A 19095-nucleotide genomic window follows, 5' to 3' on the forward strand; every position below is an offset into this window, starting at 1 on the left:
TCTGTGATTCTATAGCAACAAATGAAAATTCCCATGGATTGTCAGTCTGTGGATCAGAACTGAAAAGTTAGAAACCCTGCATCAAGCCATGCACCATAGTTTAAATATATTTTGGTTCTTCTGCCATAATATATTAAACATGCATTCGTCTTCCTGACTTTTGCATAATACTTTACATGCTTGTAGAAAGTAGAAGAGCCATATCATTTATTGATGGTCTCTGACGAGCTCTGGCAGCTTTAATGCAATAAAGCTGCTACTTACAGGACTGTAGGGCTTTCAGATCCCCATTTTCTTTAGATATTTCAGTGCTATTTGCATAAATGAAATGTGTATCTACTTTATTCTGTGCTAAGTTTATTCTTCCTGAGAGATGGCTTTGATGGCTAATTATTGCAACTTCGAACTATTTAAATAGAAGTGGGTTTAGTTTGGTTTCCTGTTTTCCTTTCTATATTACATCTGTGCAAAGCAATGCAATTATTTGCATAGTAAAGTTCTAATACTAAACACGTTATTGTATAATTTTTCTTTTTGAATTTTGATATCATTTAATTTTTCAATAATTACTCTTCAATATGTCCTTTACTTTAACGTGACTTGAAAGCAGTAAAGATTTGACTTTTCCAAGCTAGGCTTGAGTGTTTCTTAGCTATTGTCCAGAGGATACAAAACCCAGGCATAATACCCTCATCAGCAATTAGCTCCACATTTCCATAATATCTGGAAAGACACGGAGGCAAAAGCTAGGTTTTCTTCAAATGCTACAGCCTTAGGTTAACTTCACTTTCCCAACGAAGAAATTGTCTAAGCAATAAAGACACTTGTTAGGTGTACAGGCTGGAGAGTGTTATTGCTGAGCTCATTCGCACTGTAAAAACTTACCAGCAGTAAGGCAAAAGGTGCTATAAAGCCATGAGACTTCCTTAATTGTTTCTTTCCACCGTAAAAGTAAGGCCATGGGGTAAATGAAGGGAACAGGGGGGATTTGTGTGCGCGCGCTATTTAGTAGCAAGGATTTTAAATGTAGGGGTTTTTATTATTATTTTATTACTTTAGGAAATGGCTGTGGTTTGAGCATTATGCCCAAATTAATCTTTGGAAGAGAAGATAGATTCTGGCTGTACTAAAAAGTATTTGTTCTTGTTTTTTCTTCTTTCCCTGAAGGTATTCACCACTCTGTCCGTGACTAAGCGTTCTGGTGAAAATACTCTCATGGCTGGTTGCTGAGGTTAAAGACCCCCATTCTTGTTATTGCCAGAGACTGACTTTCATCACTGTGGCTGACTTGTGTACTTCAGAAGAGAGGTTTCGAGAGAAGTCATCCTCAGAAGTGTGCAGAAGTGTGTACATCTTAACCAGAGCGCTCAGTTCGTCTGAGGAGAAGAGCTCTGCGGGAGTCGGAGTCGGTCACTAGTGGTGATGGGCTGGCAATCAGCAAAGCAATGGGTGTATTGAACTCTCCAGCTGGTGTTTGGCAGGGCATTTAACAAATGCTTTCATGAAGTCATAGCCTAAAACCTGCATTGTCTGGTGGGCAGTGATGGAAGAACTGCTGGCACAGCTGACCAACAACTTTGTTTTTTTCTTCCTTAGTTTGCTACCTGAACAAAGAGCATCCTAACTCCAGAATGTCACCACAAGTTCAGATAACTGTGTAGTGCCCCTGTGTACCGGGTTTTAACACTGCAAGTACAAGTCCTCCTCGTGAATGTCCATTTTCCCTGATCAGAGCTGTGTACCAAAACGGGGGAAATTACCTGCATGTTTGGTCACGAGGAAGAAGCTATCACTGAAAGAAGTCTAGTACCATCTAGAATAACATCTCTTTGCTTTCAGAATGACTTTACTTTCTAGAGATGCTTATTTATAAAAAATGTTCTGGGTGAGAAAGAGAATAGTTTTTATCAAAGCCTTGTCATACATAAACTTTTTTATTTTCATAGTAACAACGTTGCATATAACAGATCTTCTGAGCTGTATCTTGCAGCTTCTGTGGTAATAGTCCAGTTTAGAATTGACAGAATCCTGATTTGAATGGATTATACTTCCAAGTGTGTTACATAACAACTATCAAATCTGAATAAATTCTTCCTTTTCAGGTGAGCAGTTGTATACTGCACGGTTTCAGGTGTGAACTGGCCACTTTAAACACATTGGTACTGAAGCTTTCCTTCAAGCTGGGGCAAACCACCACCACTCAATCTCTGAAAACCTATAGTGAAAATTCTTCTGTGTAGACAAGGCGTAAGAGCTAGATTTAGTTCCATGTATGTTTTGTTTTGTATTCAATTAAGAAGACAATACTTCTGAAATGGAGGTTTCCATGAAAAGTACAAGCGAGCTTCACTCTCTTGCTGGATAAACTCCATCCATATTTATCAGGAGGTGGTAAAATGCCTCTTTGTACCGGAAATGATTGTGCTTTTTGATCTGGTTTTTCATTTCCCTCTCTTTTAGCAGGAAGGTTCAGATTACTTTAATTAAATGGTTCTTGGGAGTTCATTGCGGTGTGAAAATGGGGTAAATTCTTCCTCCCTCTGGGCAGAACACCTTGTGCCTGAACTTCTACCCAGCAACAAATCCATGGTTTTCTACTGAGATTCCTGGAATGGTGCTTTAAGTTATTTTTATAAAGTCATATGTAATGGAAGGATTTTTTAAAAAAACTTTTATATGTCATCAGGAATGGTCTGTTATGTTGTTTTTCTGGCCAGTTTATTAAATAAATGGAATGTTTGCACAAACAGGTGCTGGCTTTGATGGCTCTTCTGGGAAAAGAAAGCAGGGGATAGCAAGATGACTTTTTCAATGGGCCAGCAGAGGGCACCTTGATAATCCCAGCTGTGATTCCTTTAAGTCTTCTGAGTTTTGAAGACAAAACTTAGAGTTCTTCTCTGGAAACAGGGTGTGGGGCTATTCCATGTGCAATTTTTGCATGTTAAACATATCAGGACACGCTTAAAAATAAGGAATGAACTAGGACCAACTCTACCAGTGCTTGCACAGGTTACTGTCTGTGTGTGTTCTGGAAAGCCAGGAGCAGTTCAGCTCTTCATACTGAAGCACAGGAACAGCGTTATTTTCAAGTGTGTCTACAAGAAGGTCTGATCTTGGCATGTAGGGAATAAAGATGTGTAATGAGCCTGTGTTGGCATGTAGGGAATAAAGACATACACGAGCACAGCTTTGCAAGATTGGACCAAATGTACCTGTTCTTTCTCATGGGTCTTGTTCTCAGTGTTGATGTACATTGCTACATTAATGACGTAATTCAGAAAGGGGGTTTTATTACTTTTAATTTACTTTAAACTTAAAAGTCTGAGGCTTTTTTTGTTTTTCTTCTTCTTCCTAGGGCTTTTTCTTTTCTTCCTCCAGAAGGAAAATATTTTCTGGTGTGTATTTTTGTCATCTGTGTGTGATGATAGAGATACACGATAATGTCTCCATCTCCTCCTTGAGACTTCAGTGTGAGCTGGCCGGGGCATGCAGCAACAGACCTGCTGCTTAGGCAGCTCTGCTCCTTCCTTTGTGCTCCCGCGGGTGCAAGCTGTGGGATGGGGTGACTCAAGGCCTCTCTGGACAAATGCTTCTTTCAGTGGTGCTTTGAGGCGCCTGGGTGTTGGAAAGAAGATCCCAGAGAGGCTGCAGGCCATAAGCAAACGCTGTTTGGTGTTTTAGTGAAACTGTTTCCCACGAGGGGGCTTCTTGTCCCAACACCATCGGTGTATTTAACCCAAACTAACAAAACACACGATTTGTAAGTTCCTGCGTGGTGCAGGCAGACTGTGGCAGAGCGGTGTGTGGTGGGGGCACAGCAGGTCAGCGCCTCGGTGGCATAGGGGATGCAGGAAACTCGCAGCAGCCTCGCTTGTGCTTTTCTTGGCTCTGCTGGCACTGTTTCTCCCTTAGCTGTACAGCTGCTAAAAATACCTGCTTAAGTTAATAGCTGGTGTTTGCATTGAGCTGGTAAGCCTGCAGTGGTCACTCCAACACCGCATGCTGAAAACGCTGCTCATTGCACATTTACTGCTGAAACGAGACTTTGAGGTTCCCCTTTGGTAGCTGCAGTCAGATGGCAATGCCCGCTGCACACATGCTGCCTCTTCCTTAGCGCAGCGATTTTGCTGATCAGGAAGAGCATCCACGCAGCCGAGCTGGGCTCGACAGCTCACAAGCCGCGAGGTCGCCCCTGAGCCTCCACTTCTCCAGGCTAAACAACCCCAGCTCCCTCAGCCGCTCCTCGTAAGACTTGTTCTCCACACCCCCCACCAGCTTTGGACACGCTCCAGGGCCTCAATGTCCTTGTGGTAGTGAGGGGCTGAAGACTGAACACAGCACTCGAGGTGCAGCCTCACCAGAGCTGAGTACAGGGGGACGATCACTTCCCTAGTCCTGCTGGCCATGCTGTGTCTGATCCAAGCCAGGATGCTGTTGGCCTTCTTGGCCACCTGAGCACACTGCTGGCTCATGTTCAGCCGACCATCAACCACTGCTCCCGGGTCCTTCTCTGCCAGGCAGCTTTCCAGCCACCCAGCTCCCAGCCCGTAGCGCTGTTGGGGCTGTTGTGCAGCGGCAGAGGAGCCCCTCCAGCTACCGGTCCCACAGCGTCTCACCCAGGCGCAGGGAGCGCAGCCCCTCCACAGCACGATTCCTGATTTCCTCTAAACAACCCTAGATTTCTCCTGCACGTTCCCACCGTCTCTGGCTAATTTCCACCTTCCCAGGTGATCAGTTGGTCCTCAGCTTCTTGTTGTGCCCTTATCAATGGGGGAACGCAAAAAGCAAAGAAACTTTCCAAGACTCGTTTTGGAGAATTAGCAAGCGGGTATTCTTTATTAACAGCGCTGGGTATGTGGGGGATAATGCCAGGACATCCTGGCCTGGGCCCCAGCCTGGCAGACATTGCTCCTGTCAGCGTGGAGCAGCCATCTCACCTCAGCAGTTCCTCACCACAGGCAGGTGACCTCTGTCAGTGCTGCCATCAGGGGCACCCCGAGACCCTTGCGATGCCACCAGAGTCACTGTCACCCTACGGCCTCACAAAATTTGGCTGGCCATAAGTGCCCTGAGAGTCATGCCTGAGTCCAGTCCAGCTGTTGGTACTTGAGAGCTCGAGGTCCCATTGCTGGAAGGCGAGAGGCGGAGGCGTTGCAGGAAGCACACACGAAGCCCTTTTTGTTGCACACATCCATCAAAGTCCTTCGGTAATGTTATCAAATACATATGTGTATATGTACCTCATCTGTCCTAAGTGTATTCTTGTGAAGCATAACCTATCACCAGCATATTTGCCATTCTAATAGCAATGTTTGTAATCCATACTAAGAATATTTACTGCTACAGTACTGTAGACACCTTGGTTGAACCTAGCAAGCTAATGTATATTTGCTGATAGAATATTTTCTGCCTGGTTCTATCCGTAGTGGTCCTGCTGGTGGCACATGATGCGTCGAGATCCAGCCAGCGACACGAGAGGAGGCATTGAGGTCCCCTCACTGACCACCAAGGGAGGTGCTGAGGACCACAGGCTGCTGAGAAGCGCCTGGCACCAGGAGAGAAGATCCCAGGGGACGACCATCTCCACAGCAGGGTGGCTGCAGGCAGCATGAACTGGCCCCAGCAGGAGCAGCCAGAGGAGGCCCCTGGGGACAAGATGTGCCTCATCTGCCTGGGCCAGATGACCGACCCGGCTCGCGTTGACCCTTGCAGGCACTCCTTCTGCCTGGAATGCACCCATGTCTGGGCCACTGAAAGACTCAACTGCCCAGTGTGCCATGGGCCCATCATGGCCATCATGGGCTTGGTGCCGCCTGCCTAGCGCGACGCCTTATCCCACTGGCTCCGCAGAAGGTTGCGGCGCAATGTGGGGCTGGGGCAGCAACAGTGGCAGAGGAGCCCCTCCAACTATCGGTCCCGCAGTGTCTTGCCCAGGCGCAGGGAGCGCAGCCCCGCCATGGAACGACAACTTCGCCGAAGCTTTTCATGGCACTCGGGGCAGGATGGGCACAGACTGCCACGGTCCCTGGAGGATGACAACAACGGGGACATGCGCTGGATTCGAAGGGCCCAGCTGGAGGGACTGGGGTCTGGCGACCACGCGGGCCGCCAGGCCAGGCCTGAGGACTGAGAGGGGCCTCACCTGGGGACAGGCTGGGGGTGGCAGCCACAATTATCCCAGTATTAAATTAGCTTTTCCACCCTGCAAAGCCTCTACCTGCACTTATTCCTGCGTCGGTCAGGAGGCTGAACGCTGCCCTCACCGCAATTTGGTGTGGGGATTTCTGCTCTTGATGGGGAACGGCTGCAGGGGGGTGGTCCCCAAGGGAGACTGGGGGATGAGGAGTCATTTGGGGGATGAGAAATCATCATGGGAATGGGAAACTGCTGGGGACAGGAGCAGCCACAGCGGTGACCTGGCCCAACTGGGAAAAAGGCTGACAGCAAAAGTCTCCTAAAAGCCTGGCAGCGCAGAATGCCTGCCAGCTCTGGAACCGGGCCTGGCAACCCGAAGCATCCTTGGTAGGCGCTGCTGGCCTCCTGCAAGGGCAGCCTAAGGGTACCCAAGAACCAGAGACTTCCTGAAGAGACCTCCACCAAGGGCAAAGGCAAGGAACTGTAAGAGCAACAGACGAAGAGCAATGGATGGTCTGAGAAGGAGGAATTGCTCTGGGAAAGGCGCCATTCTCAGAGACCAGGAATCCCAAAATATTAGGGATTGGAAGGGACCCTGAAAGATCATCTAGTCCGATCCCCCTGCCGGAGCAAGAACACCTATCATATCACACAGGAACGGGTCCAGTCTCCAGAGAAGGAGACCCCACAACCCACCCCCGGGCAGCCTGTTCCAGTGCTGTCACCCTCACTGTAAAAAACATTTTGTCTCATATTTAAGCAAAACATCCCATGTTCCAGCTTGCACCCACTGCCCCTTGTCCTGTCATTGGATGTCACCGAGGAAAGCCTGTCTCTGTCCTCCTGACACTTGCCCTTGACATATTTATAAACATTAACAAGGTCACCTGCGACATATGGCATAATAATTTGTGTGAAGAAGATGGCTGATATTAATAAAGAAGGCGGAGATGTGGGAGTGTGGCCATGGAGGTCAGCAAGCCCAGTGGTTGGTGATAACATCAGACTCTTAACGATGAGGCCATCAGGAACGTAAAGGAGTTTAGAGGGCACAAAGAAGGGTGATTCAGGAGACGCCATGGCCATGCTGTCTCGGGTTGCTTGTTCTCCAGCCCTTAAGGCATGGAAGTTTCTGGGCGTTTGCTGTTGCCGGGCAAAGTTGTTTGACCAATGAGAAGTTGTTTTGAAAAGCACTGCTGTGGGGAGGAGCATATGTTATATATGGAGGGGTAACTCGTGTCGAGAAAATGGCTGATATTAATAAAGAAGGGGGAGATTTGAGAGTGTGGCCATGGGGGTCGGAAAGCCCCGTGGTTAATGATAACATCAGACTCTTAACGATGAGGCCATCAGGAATGTAAAAGAGTTTAGAGGGCACAAAGAAGGGTGATTCAGGTTGCTTGCTCTCCAGCCCTTAAGGCATGGAAGTTTCTGGGTGTTTGCCGTTGCTGTTATTTGCAAATTTGTTTGACCAGTGAAAAGCTGTTTTTGAAAAGGACTGCTGTGGGGAGAAGGGTATAAGAGAAGAGCCTGTCCTCAAGATAAAAAAAAAAAAGGCAACACGATGAAGTTATATCGATAAAGAAGCAGAAAGAAGGAATGAAAAGGAACAGGCTGGCAGGATGGAGACCAGGACGGGAACAGGCACATTGATCGCCTCAGCAAACCGCTCAGAGAAGCTCGTACAGAAAGTTTTTGGAAATGTCGCACTGGAGAGAAGCTCGAGCTGAGAGAAGCAGACCCGTGCACACAGCTGCCCCTCGCTGGTAAGCAGCTGCGCATTATGGGGAATCATACGCCCTTAGGAACAAAGACTGTCCTGGTAACCTTACAGCTTATTCTCCTTATTAACAATCGGACAGTTTATGATCCTGAAATATGACCCTGACCCAGTTGAGGTCAGGGTGTGGAACTCTGCAACTAAAAACGACAAGGTTGCGGTGGGATTGCTCGGCACCTGGCGAGCAGTCTCTGAGGCCTTAAAGAGCCATGTGGAGCCACAGCCAGACGTGTGGTTTGCCAGATAGTGAGGGAACTGCGGGCTCCTTTACTGCTACGCCATCAGCCCCTCTGCTGCTACAGCCGTCTCAGGCCTTTGCTGTTACGCCCCCTGGTGACCTGGAGGTGCCTTTTGACCCAGGCCCTATTGGCCTTGAAAAGGAGACGAATAGGTTTTCCTTCGATCCGGGAAGATTAGGATACATGAGGCCCAAAGACTGAGTTGCTTGACAACTTAAAGCAAGACATATTGTTCAAAAGGAATGCAAAATGGAGACTTGTTTGTAATCAAGAAAAGGAATGGAAAATGGAGACTGTTAAAAGTCATGGAAAATATGGGAGCACTTCAACCAGGGCAACTATGCGCCCCCAGTCATGGACATTGATAGTAATAGACTTAAAGGATTTTTTATTACCTTTTCTGGTTGTACATATGTATAGGCATACTCGGGTTTAGTATGTAAAAGCAATGTGCTGTGTATTTAGAAGGTTTGATGTTTGTGTGTGCATGTTGGTAGAGCATAGACTCCCCGCGCACCCAGTGCTGTTTACTTGTCTTTTATAAATATTACTAAATTCAGATTGAGTTGAGACTTTATTTATAACACACCCCTCGGTCTCCTCTTCTCCAAGCTAAAGAGAAGCAGCTCCCTCAGCTTCTCCTCGTAAGGAAGGTGCTCCACTCCCTTAATCATCCTTGTGGCTCTGCACTGGACTCTCGGTGTCGATCAGTGCTATGTAACAGAAAGGACACAAAACAATTTGTCTAATCCTATGCCAAGGCACATTTGCATATATTCCACCTTCGGTGCTTTTTTTGCTCATTACAAGCACGTTTATTTACAAAAATATTCTTCAACTCTGAATCCAGGATCTTTGCAAAATTCTTTCTTTCAAAACATGGACTTCATCACTTTGTAGTCTTATATACACACAGTCACGTTGGGTTGCACATGAATTGAGTATTCTTTCCTCAGGTTGCTTAGGAAGACGATGACGAAGAACGCGTGGCAGGGCAAGAGCTGCAACCTTGACTAGGCTGGGAACAGGTACGTGAGCAATCAGCTGGTGTGCTGTGAAGTACCTTTGAAGGTAAAGTCATGGTGGAAATCAAAGCAACCTGAAAAGGAACCTGGTGGGGAGGTTGCCCTAGAACACTTTAAAGCAGTGTCTCTGATTTAGACATGTTGCCTCCTACGAGTTAGACAGAAGAAAAGGTGTTCTGGAGTCTCTTGTAGTGGGAGGAACAGAACCGACCTGCGCTGAAACCTCACAGAGCTTTAAACCTACATGTTGATACATACTGACTGTTGCTTTAATCTGCTGATGTCTTTCCTCCCTTTTATCCTTCACTTATTTATTTATTTATTTTTATTTTTTCCAGTTTTAGACCTGTCTTCGGGAGTTCTCTTGAAGTTTTTAGCTGTCCTAAACTTATGGGAAAGGCAAACAAAGAGCCTGATTTCTCACAAAAAGAGCTATGGTGAAAGAAGTGAAGTTAGCAGGAAGCTGACATGACAGAAAACATGGAAGGCTGTGGGTTTTTTTCCCCTGCGTTACAGAAAACTAAATGGAACTCCCTGTCACAGGATGTCATGGTCTAAAAATGTAACTATGCAGAAAAAGAGATTTATCATAAGCATGCCTGTTGGGAGGTTAATAAAATAATGACCTGGCTGTAGCTTATGGTGCAGATGCCCTTAAACCACGGAGTGCTGGAAGCTTAGGTGGGTAACTTGCAAGAAGCAACCCTCTGTATATTTGATGTTTTTATAACCTTTATTGTATGTTTTGTATTGTTAATGTTATGTTTATGTTATTTTATAGCCATTACCTAATCATCTTGTTCTGAGTGAAGGGACATCAGATTAAAGACACCTATGGCGTAGGCTCTTCATGCTTGGATTCCCCTCCTTGGGCTCTGCTTTGCAGAAGCCTTACAAAACTGAGCGACTGTGCCTTGGTCTGCTTGAGACTCAAGTTCCCCCTGCCTCAAAGCTTGCTGCTCCCAAGTTCTGCCAGGGATGAGCTGGAAGGAGGGCGATGCGATGACTGAACCTCAAAGGTTCCTCACTGGGCCCTTTCCCCAGAAATGTCTCCGGTCTGCTCTGGTGTTTTCATCCCTCCATGGCATCTCCCCTGCTCACCTCCCGGGGTCAGCATTGACCCTCCTGAGCAGCTCCTGCCTTTCTGCCTGTCTAAACTGAGCCAAGAGCAGGTCTTTTAGGGGCTAAACAAGCAGTCCGGAATAATAAGGGGTGAATTTATACCAAACCCATATAAATCACGTCGAAGTTTAATTAAATATCTTCCCAGGATCTTTTGAACTGTTGAACCAAGTTGGCTGAAAAGGCATCTTTCTCTGAATCTCTACAACACAAACATTTGATACTTTGAAGTAGAAAAAGAAACATTTCTGAGTGAAGTGTTGGAGTTAACAAAAGATTTCCTTTCATACATTTTATCGCTAGCCCTGCAGCTTATGTGCAAGGTAATTTATTTCCATTTCGGAGTCATTCTGATATTCCACAGATGTTGCAAGGCACATTTGTACTGCTGCTAAAGAGTATTTGTCCTCTTCCAGCTGCGCTGCGAGTTGAAGTGATGGTGTTGGCATGCCCAAAAGGCATTATCCCGTCTGACCGAGATCTTCCAGCCACCAGCCTCTACGTAACGCAGCCTTTGCGCGCAGATGCTCGTGTGGACAGCTGCAGGGAAGTCCCTGTCCGTCTGCCCTGGCTGCCTACGCCAACCACAGTGAACACAGGAGGTTTATAATCATTGTCTCTGGAGGGTGATTTGTGCTGGAAACCATGAGTTCAGTTTCCTTCTGTGCTCGCTGCTGACACACTTCTTGTAGAGAAAGCGATGCAACCCAGCTGGCCCTGCCTCCATCTGGTACTTAGCCTGGTAGGTTTCCCATGTAGCCCTTCCTCTCTTCCTTTTAAAGATCGTTCCTGAAAGGGGATAAACCCCATCAAAACAGAATAGGGAAATATGTTAAGAATCAAAACCAGGAGAAAGAGGAATTGCCACCAAGGAGCGGTGTTCTGCACTTTCCCTCCTCCCTCAGGTTGTTTTTTTGGGGGGCTGGTGTGGCTCATAAAGCAGCCAGTAGTGGGGTGGGAAGACAGAATACGGTCGACCCTTTTGGTGACAGAACTCATCTAATAGATCTGCTCAACCCACTTCATGTCAAGAGGAGGTAAAAATCCAATGCCTAAAACCTGGCAAAGTGGGAACTTTATTACCCTGCCTGTTGGAATTCCAGCGTGTGCCCTTGTCAGTTCAGTTTTACAGCTTTATTCTGCCCTCGCTTCCACTTCTCGTTCCTGAGCATCGGTTTCCTCCCCCTGAACCGAGGGACAGGTGGTGGTTTTCTTGCTGATCTGGAGTTCAGCAGGCAGTGGGGGTCACAGATGGGACTGGCCACCCCTGCGGTGGGACAGCAGGTTCGGGTCAGGCAACCACAACGGGAACCACATTGCTGTAGGATGGCTGTGGACACTGCAGATTTGTGGAGAGTTCTCAGAAATTTCAGCAGCTTGCATCCTTGTGATTTCTTCTCATGCTTGCTGCTGAGCCTTAAATTCCACAGATACAATCTTCTGGTAGCGTTTCGCCCTTTTTCTGTGGTGGGTGGAAGTGTAAAAATATTGGGGTTAGCGCTTGAGGGGATAGAGACAGAGAGAGAGACATATCTTGCCCTTAAAGATCTTCGTTGTTACATTTTAAACAAAATTTTACTTGAATTTTGCATGATGTGGGAGTTTGGCACAGAGAGTCAGCTTTATCTGCCTGATCCCTCATCACCCAGCTTGACAGCAAACACTCAGAGGAAGATGGCACTTAGTAGAAAGTCTTCCTGAGCATCTCAAGTTTTCTACTGCAAAGCTGCTTTTTCTTTCCATGGCACCAGTGCTATGCAACTTACACTGGGGAGAGGGGCTTCTTTCACACTGAGGTGAGTCAGAAGTGGAAGCCATTGAAACACAAGGTGGATTTCTGTAGTATTTGTATTGCCGTGCCAGTGTCAACAAAGACCCGAGTATGGCAGTGCTGGTTGTGGTCCAAATTTGTAGGTCAAGTTGGGTTTTCTGCACCATTTGGGAGCTGCAGATGCAAGTGTCTAAGACAGGTGAGGTATCTTGCCGTCTGGAGATGCTGACACCTTTCCACGGGTTATAGCAGAACCCTCTGCTCCCACGCAAGGTAGGTACACACCTTTTAAATGGCTAAAGACAGACAAGACACCTCCCACCCCACGGGGTGCGAAGCCTCAGCAGAACTGACAGCTCTGGGATGTGATTTAATGTAATATTTTGCTAGAGGCAGGTTTCTGCGCTCTGTGTGAGGAGGAGCCATCTCCGTATCTCAGTTACTTAATCCTGTTAATAGAAACAGAGAACTTTTGTTGTGATGGCACCGAGCTACCTCCAGCTGGCATTAAAAGCTGCCATCCTGGCGGACAGACAAGCCCGGGGCTCCCCAAATTAACTCAATCAGGTGAATCAATACATTGGTCCCAGCTGCGTCAGGCAGGCAATTTGACTCCTGCCCTACTGCCCTGTCAATACCTGCGGACACATTAAATTGATTCCTTCCAGCCTTTCTTTTATAACTTGTCTTTGTAGGATTGTCAGTGGGTTGTTGCTACTATGATGCTTTTTTTTTTTTCTTTAACAGACTCCAAAGACCAAAGTGTCCAACTCATGAGACTTGTTAATTAAAGTCATAGTCAACAAGCATAAAATTGTACACAGCCATCCAAAAAAAGAATGTGCAATTTGACATGTATTTTAAGTCGTAACTATCAATAACCAACTTGTTTACAGAAAACAACCCAGCAGAGCAGTTTATAACCTTAAGAAAACTTCACAGAATATTTTTTATTTTTATTTTTTACACTTTGCCTCAGCAAACTGTTCTAGGAGCTCAGCCGAACTGTCGTTATTAACTTGCCCCAAATTGCTGAGACTAACCCACAGCACCCTGACTATCTGGTATATTTTTATACTAAAATGTGTCCTGTAAAAAATCACCAGCTTAGTACAAGTCCAGAGCATTCACGGTTTGCAGCTTGGCGTAGAGACAAAGTGTTCTAGGCGTACGTGGGTACTGGCTCGCGAAGGCAGCATCTCGCGGGCAGCATCCTCTCCCTCGAGGAGTTACGTGGATTTAGAGCTTCGTTTGCTTTTGCATGTGGAATTACACATTGGGCTACAAAATCGATGAAATAATTCTGTTTGAGCGTTAACTTAGCAGAACGAAATCTTGTTTTACCAAGGATATATTTGTATGTTTTAAACAATGCTGTTTTTTCCTAATAAAAAACAGTGTTACTATTCAAAAGTGGAAAATGGCATTATTATTCACAGTGAAAAATGTCATTGCTGTGCTGATAACTGTTGACAGGTACTTGTCATGGTTTTGTGCTATGATGTGCTAATTATTCTGAAGTTCAATCAGATGGCATTTTGTGTTTTCATTTCAACTGTAACAACACAGTACTTGTGACATGTTGACAAGCACGTGTTTAATTGCTCCGTGGTTATCTTCCAAGCTCATGTGTTTTCCACTTAGTTTGTGAAGAAAGTTGCATAATTAGCTCCGAAGCTACAGGGTATGTTGCTCATTATTGTATTTTCATTTTCGCTTTGGTGATAAACACAGAATGGTGACAGATGTGAAAGCCCATCTTTGATGCTGAACGCTACCTCAGCTGGACTGCGAAGATGGAGTCATGGTTGGTCCTGCAAATGAAAGGCATGAAGCACCCGTGGTGAGTCCCTGTCCTCCACAACTTCCCTCTGCCTCACTTCCCACGACAGGTCTAGAGTCAAAAGAAAAAGATCAACATTAATTAGACATTTAAGAGGTCACCTAACATGTATCTGGGACAGACTTTATTGTTGGTACTGCTCCAGATTATGTCTGTTGTCCTTCTAGGTGTAACTAGGAGATCAGGATGGGTGCTTGCCCAGGGGTGTCTGAGCTGTCAGTCTGCGGCCATAGGTTCAGACTCAGTGGCTCAGGCACTGCTGACTGGTCCTGCCTCTTATGGACTTGCCATTATTTGCAGTAATTCCAGTTTCCACTGAGGCTGAAAACTGCCATATTGAATCCTGGCAAGGAGAGCTTTGAGTTAACCTACTAACCAGAGAGAGGTTTGGGAGGAAAAGTCATCATCATCTTTTCTTCTTTCTCCTTTGCAAGGGCGTACTTCAGTTGCTTCTCCAAATCAGGCAGAAGGTTCTTAGGAGGTTGTTGGGTTCATAAAGACATTTACATATGGATTAGGTTGACATCAATCAGGATTCATTACATTCAGTTGTACAGAAGCATTAATTGTGACACTTTTTTTTTTTTTTTTTCTGAAATACATTATATGGATTGTTTTACAGACAGAGCCATTAATCTGTCTCCTCAGTTAGAAAATAGTTTAAGTATAAATTAGGTTGAGTTTTTGCTTGCTCCATGGTTAATGGAGCCCGAGTCAGCCCGTCAGACCCAGGAGTATTGAGACTCCCAGGCACAAGACCACCCCAAAGACCTAAGACCACTTTGCAGCCCAGCTTGCTTTTATCCTTTCAGAAACTGTCTAGATCAGAAGCACAGACGTCCCTCACAAAGTGATTCATACTTGTTGAGAACCTATGTGACAGGGAGAAATGATGAGCTGGTGATAAAAATCATTACCTTGACCTTTCCTACTTGATCTGGAAGAACCAGGTACGTGGTTGGGACTCAGCAGATTTCCTTCTGCTCTCCTTGCCAGTGCTGTCAGCCCCGTTTGCTTGGCTATCTGCTCTCCGGGTTCATCCTGCCTGTCCATCACAGTGCTGCCTCAGCACGCACCATCACAAGTAGGCTTAAACCTGACGGCTTGAAGGGGAGGGAGGTTAGGTCTGACAACGTTCAGGTGAGAGCAGAAGCTTGTGCTTCTTCTGTGGTGTTCAGTGATTGAGCGTTGACAATTTTAATGCTCAAGGACAGCTCTGTCTCATTAATTCTCTCTTGTGTTTAGAATTCAGAACAGCCAAAGTGTTTGAAAGACCAGTCAATCAAGCTGTCGTCTTCTCCCTCTTCACCTTTACATTTATAGTTCCCAGCCTTTCCTTGGCTAAACCTCTTATGCTCCAACCTGGGAAGAAAAGCAGGGGCTCCTCAGAAAGGGACAAACTCTGGGACTAAATTTCAGTGTGCCTTCGCTGAACCTTGAGCTGGGGGAGGAAAGGATCTGCCACTGGAGTTACAGGCTTGTGCAACACCACAATTAGATTGCCAAGATGCTCCAGCAACAAGTATGCATCCAAAGTTTAATATTTATAGCCTAAAAAAATTGTAGAGGGAACAAATTAATTAAAAATGCAACAAAGAAGAATTCAGATGTATTTCTCGTTTCTTTCTTTGCTGATACAAAGACCAGTCCCTGTGGTATGACAGATACCCTTATCTAAGCCTTCCGCTTTTCTCTTGAAATGACCCTAAAGTTATTCTGTTCTGCTTTTCTGCCTCCTAATGCTGTTTCTTTAAAAATGGCTTTTCTCCTCGTAGGACTAAGTCAATTTTTTTTTGGATATGTAGCCTCTTACTCTGATACTTGAGGGAAAATGCATTCATTTGTTTTCATGCACTGGGGTATTGGCAGTGATCACACTATGGATATACAAGCTATTCCCTGCTTCCCTCTGCGCTGTAACAATTTTTGCACATAATAGCTAGTGAAATGAGTATCTTGTGGTAGAATTAGAAAACATGGAAATAACTAGCAGTGCAATTGCTCCGTCTCTCATGTGGCATGTGCAGTTTAATGTCTTTAGCTTGTTTGAGATTGTTTTACAGTCTTAGTTTCCTGTATTGTGCATTTGCCTGTATTTATTAGACAAAGAAGAAAGTAACACTTCTCACATGTACACAAGAATGGCATCCAGCTTGATGGCAGGGAGCCAGTTCAGGAGCTGTGAACTGGTTGTGTATCTTTGTTTTATGTTATTTGGTTTTGTTCCTATAAGCTTGTGGATAGCCAGTGTTCTTCTGAGTAGCGCTGTGCACGAAAACAGGCAAAAGCGCCTAAGCTTCTACACACACACAGCAGAAAACAAGCTTGAGATTAATCAAATTTTATCTCCAGTGTGCAGCAAGAAAGGAAAATATTACAGTTATGTCAGAGCACTGGGGGGAGCTGCCCTACTCTGGAGATGGTGGGACCACAGAAACAGATAAATTGAGGTTTGCCTTGCAACAGCTTGTGCTAGACCTGTTCTGCATATGAATGGCGAGCTCGAGTCCCTGCACTTATCATTTTGGCACCCTTCCTGCATTTAAATATTGTTTTGTCAAGCCTTTCAGCTTTTAAAAATGTAGTGACTGCTGTTCTCCAAACGGCTAGTGAACACAGCGGGGAGCGAGGGATGCCTCTCACCCAGTTCTCCTGTCAGTGTTTTGGGGCTGTTCTGGCATGGGCAGCGATAAATATTTTTGCTCTGTCAGAAGTGGCCTGGCTGCTTGTGGGCTTGTCTCCTCCTTGCTGGGGTGGTTAAGGACGAGCCAGTGGATCACCCTGCTTCTCCACGGTGGTCTCTGGCCTTTGGGGTTACACCCTGGAAGCCCTCAGGTCTCCCGTGAAGGACTCGCACCAAGCACCCGATATGCAACCTGGCTCTTCGGAAGAGCAGCTCAGGGTAGTTACATGTGTGTGCTCATAAGATTTACAGTATTTCCCAAAGAAGGTTAGGAGACCTAGCTTATCTGTAGTAAAAGATGGGATATGTTCCTTCCTCATAAATATTTAAGTTGTTTTCTTAATGGAAGCTGTACTAGTAGGTGTGTCAGCTTACTTTTATCTATATCCTATTAGGCTGAACAGGAAATGTTCTCATTGACTTTGTCTGAAATGCATTTTCAATGCAAAGTAATTAGAAGCCCACCCTTGCTTTATCAAGGCACATTCAAATTGCTTTAGGGGGCAGCAACAAAACCCATCTGTCTCACCATTAAGATATTGAAACAAAGGTAAGCTCAGTAGTGGTCACTGTGCTTTGTAGCAAAAGGCAGCTGCACAAATAAGGATTCCCATTTGGACGCTCTCATCTTACATCCTTGCAATAGAACAACTCCAGAAAGGCTTTCTTCAACACTACTGCAAATGGAAGAAACAACCAGAGCTGCATTTGCAACTCTGGAAAAGTGGGAGATGCCCAGAGAAGTTAGTGTAGTTGAGGCCCAGACTTTTTCCAGTGTGGGCTATGAGTTGGCTGAAAGAAATGCAGTTAAACACGAACTTAAGCATGGACTTCCTCATAGGGTTGTTCAGTCATTGTCAATGTACTAACACCAGAACTGTTCTTAAAAATAGCTGGATTACATGCTAATTAGGAACCTATTTAGTGGCAGTGTTCACAATGAACTTTTTCCAGTCCCATTTTTTTTAATAAAGGTCTCAGTTGCACTTATGGTAACACAAATATAACGTCTTATGATATGAGATGAGGTTATGAGGTTAATGATATGAGAAATTGTAGTCCCAAAGCTGGGAAAAAGCTATGGACAACAGACTGATTTCTTTTTCCTTTTTTTTTTCTTTTTTTTAAACCTACCCTAATTTTTTTAGACGAAAACAAAGATGTAGTTATTAGGATACAAGGTTCATTGCGTAGATGTAACTTACTCCTTTACATAGAGCCAAAATAAGGTATATGAGGACAAGCCAGCCTAAAGCTGAATCTAAGTGCAGTTACAATGACACTGTACTCTTCTGGTTTAGTTTTCTGAAAATGTTCAGAGTGATAACGGTTCTACCATCAGGTTAAAATGTGAATTATCTTTAATGAAGGTGGCTGGGACCCTTTCAGCCTCACCAGTAGTTCCTGGTCAAAGTCATCCCACACTCCAGGTGAGGATTCATCTCTCCTTGCCTCAGACATCTAACGGTGTGCCTCTAATCTTGGCTAGGCATCAGGCTGCCTTTGGCAGCTGGTGGAGGGAAGAAAGGTGAGAGGCAGGCGCCCACACAAGACAGTTCTTCCCACTTTCTTAGTCCTAAAAGACTGGTGGATGAGGTGACTTCCTGTTGTTCTGCTGATGCTGCTATAGGCAGCCTCTTGGGATTGACTTAAAATAAAGGCTATGTTTGTTTTAAAAAACAAATAACTCATAACTCAAATCTTAACTACAGCATTAAGCAATCTCTGGACCATCTCTCTCAGGCAAGGGAAATGTCTCAGGCTGTTGAGGCAGGATGACACCTGTGCTGGCCTTGTGCAGCTTTTGTCAGGTGTTGGTTACTGAATGCCTATAGGGTCATTTTAGAGGGAACTGGCCCCATCAGTGGGGTCAGTAGTATGAACCCATCCCTGCATATTTTACCTTAGTCAGGATTCTCAGAAGTAACAGTGTTAAAAGTCAGATAGCTGTTCCCTACTGGGGGAGCTGGGGAACTGACTTGTGTATTTTTCTTTCTCTCTCTCTTTCTCTTTTTTCTTTCTTTTTTTTATCCTCATCTTCTCACCCTACACACCTGACTGATGCTGACTACAGCCCGTCCCTGGGGGGATGTAACATACATTTTTAGTAGGGAAATGGTCTTGCAATCATAAAAAATTGATGGCTGTCTGAAGCAGCAGTTAATCTTGTTTGAGAACTGCATCATTAACCTACAGCACAACGTACACATTATGGACACATTTATACATGGGAGAGAGTGTAGACTTCAGTTTCTAATTTCCTTCTTGCGGAGACTCATAAAACTCAGAGGGAAAACACTGCCTTTGACATACTGCTGTGCCAGACCTCTGCTTCTGGAGCTCCTTTCAGAGGGAGGATGGGTTTCTGTGCCCATGGCAGTGGACTAGGACAGGGGAGAGACCTTTTTGCTCCTTCTTAGGCAGGTGGGTGCCTTTGGGATTTCTGTACTGATGCTGGACGTTGTGTGGGCACCAGGCTATCACCACAGTCAGCAGC

At 45.4% G+C, this 19095-nt stretch overlaps 1 protein-coding gene across 3 annotated transcripts in view; it reads left to right on the top strand.

The window, feature by feature from the left end:
• Positions 1–2741, top strand: part of TXNRD1 (thioredoxin reductase 1) — a 37250-nt gene extending 34509 nt beyond the window's left edge. For 2 of the 3 annotated variants that reach the window (XM_084306652.1, XM_084306654.1), the window contains exon 15: positions 1262–2741. In XM_084306652.1, coding sequence (XP_084162778.1) covers positions 1262–1417 — 156 coding nt within the window. In that variant the 3' untranslated portion in view covers positions 1418–2741. Of the gene's footprint in view, positions 1–1167 lie in introns of all 3 variants that reach the window. The other variant, XM_084306653.1, reaches the window with a different exon arrangement.
• The last annotated feature ends 16354 nt before the right edge of the window (positions 2742–19095 follow it).

The sequence above is a fragment of the Netta rufina genome (genome assembly GCF_964035555.1).
Source record: "Netta rufina genome assembly, chromosome: 1".
Taxonomy (NCBI): domain Eukaryota; kingdom Metazoa; phylum Chordata; class Aves; order Anseriformes; family Anatidae; genus Netta; species Netta rufina.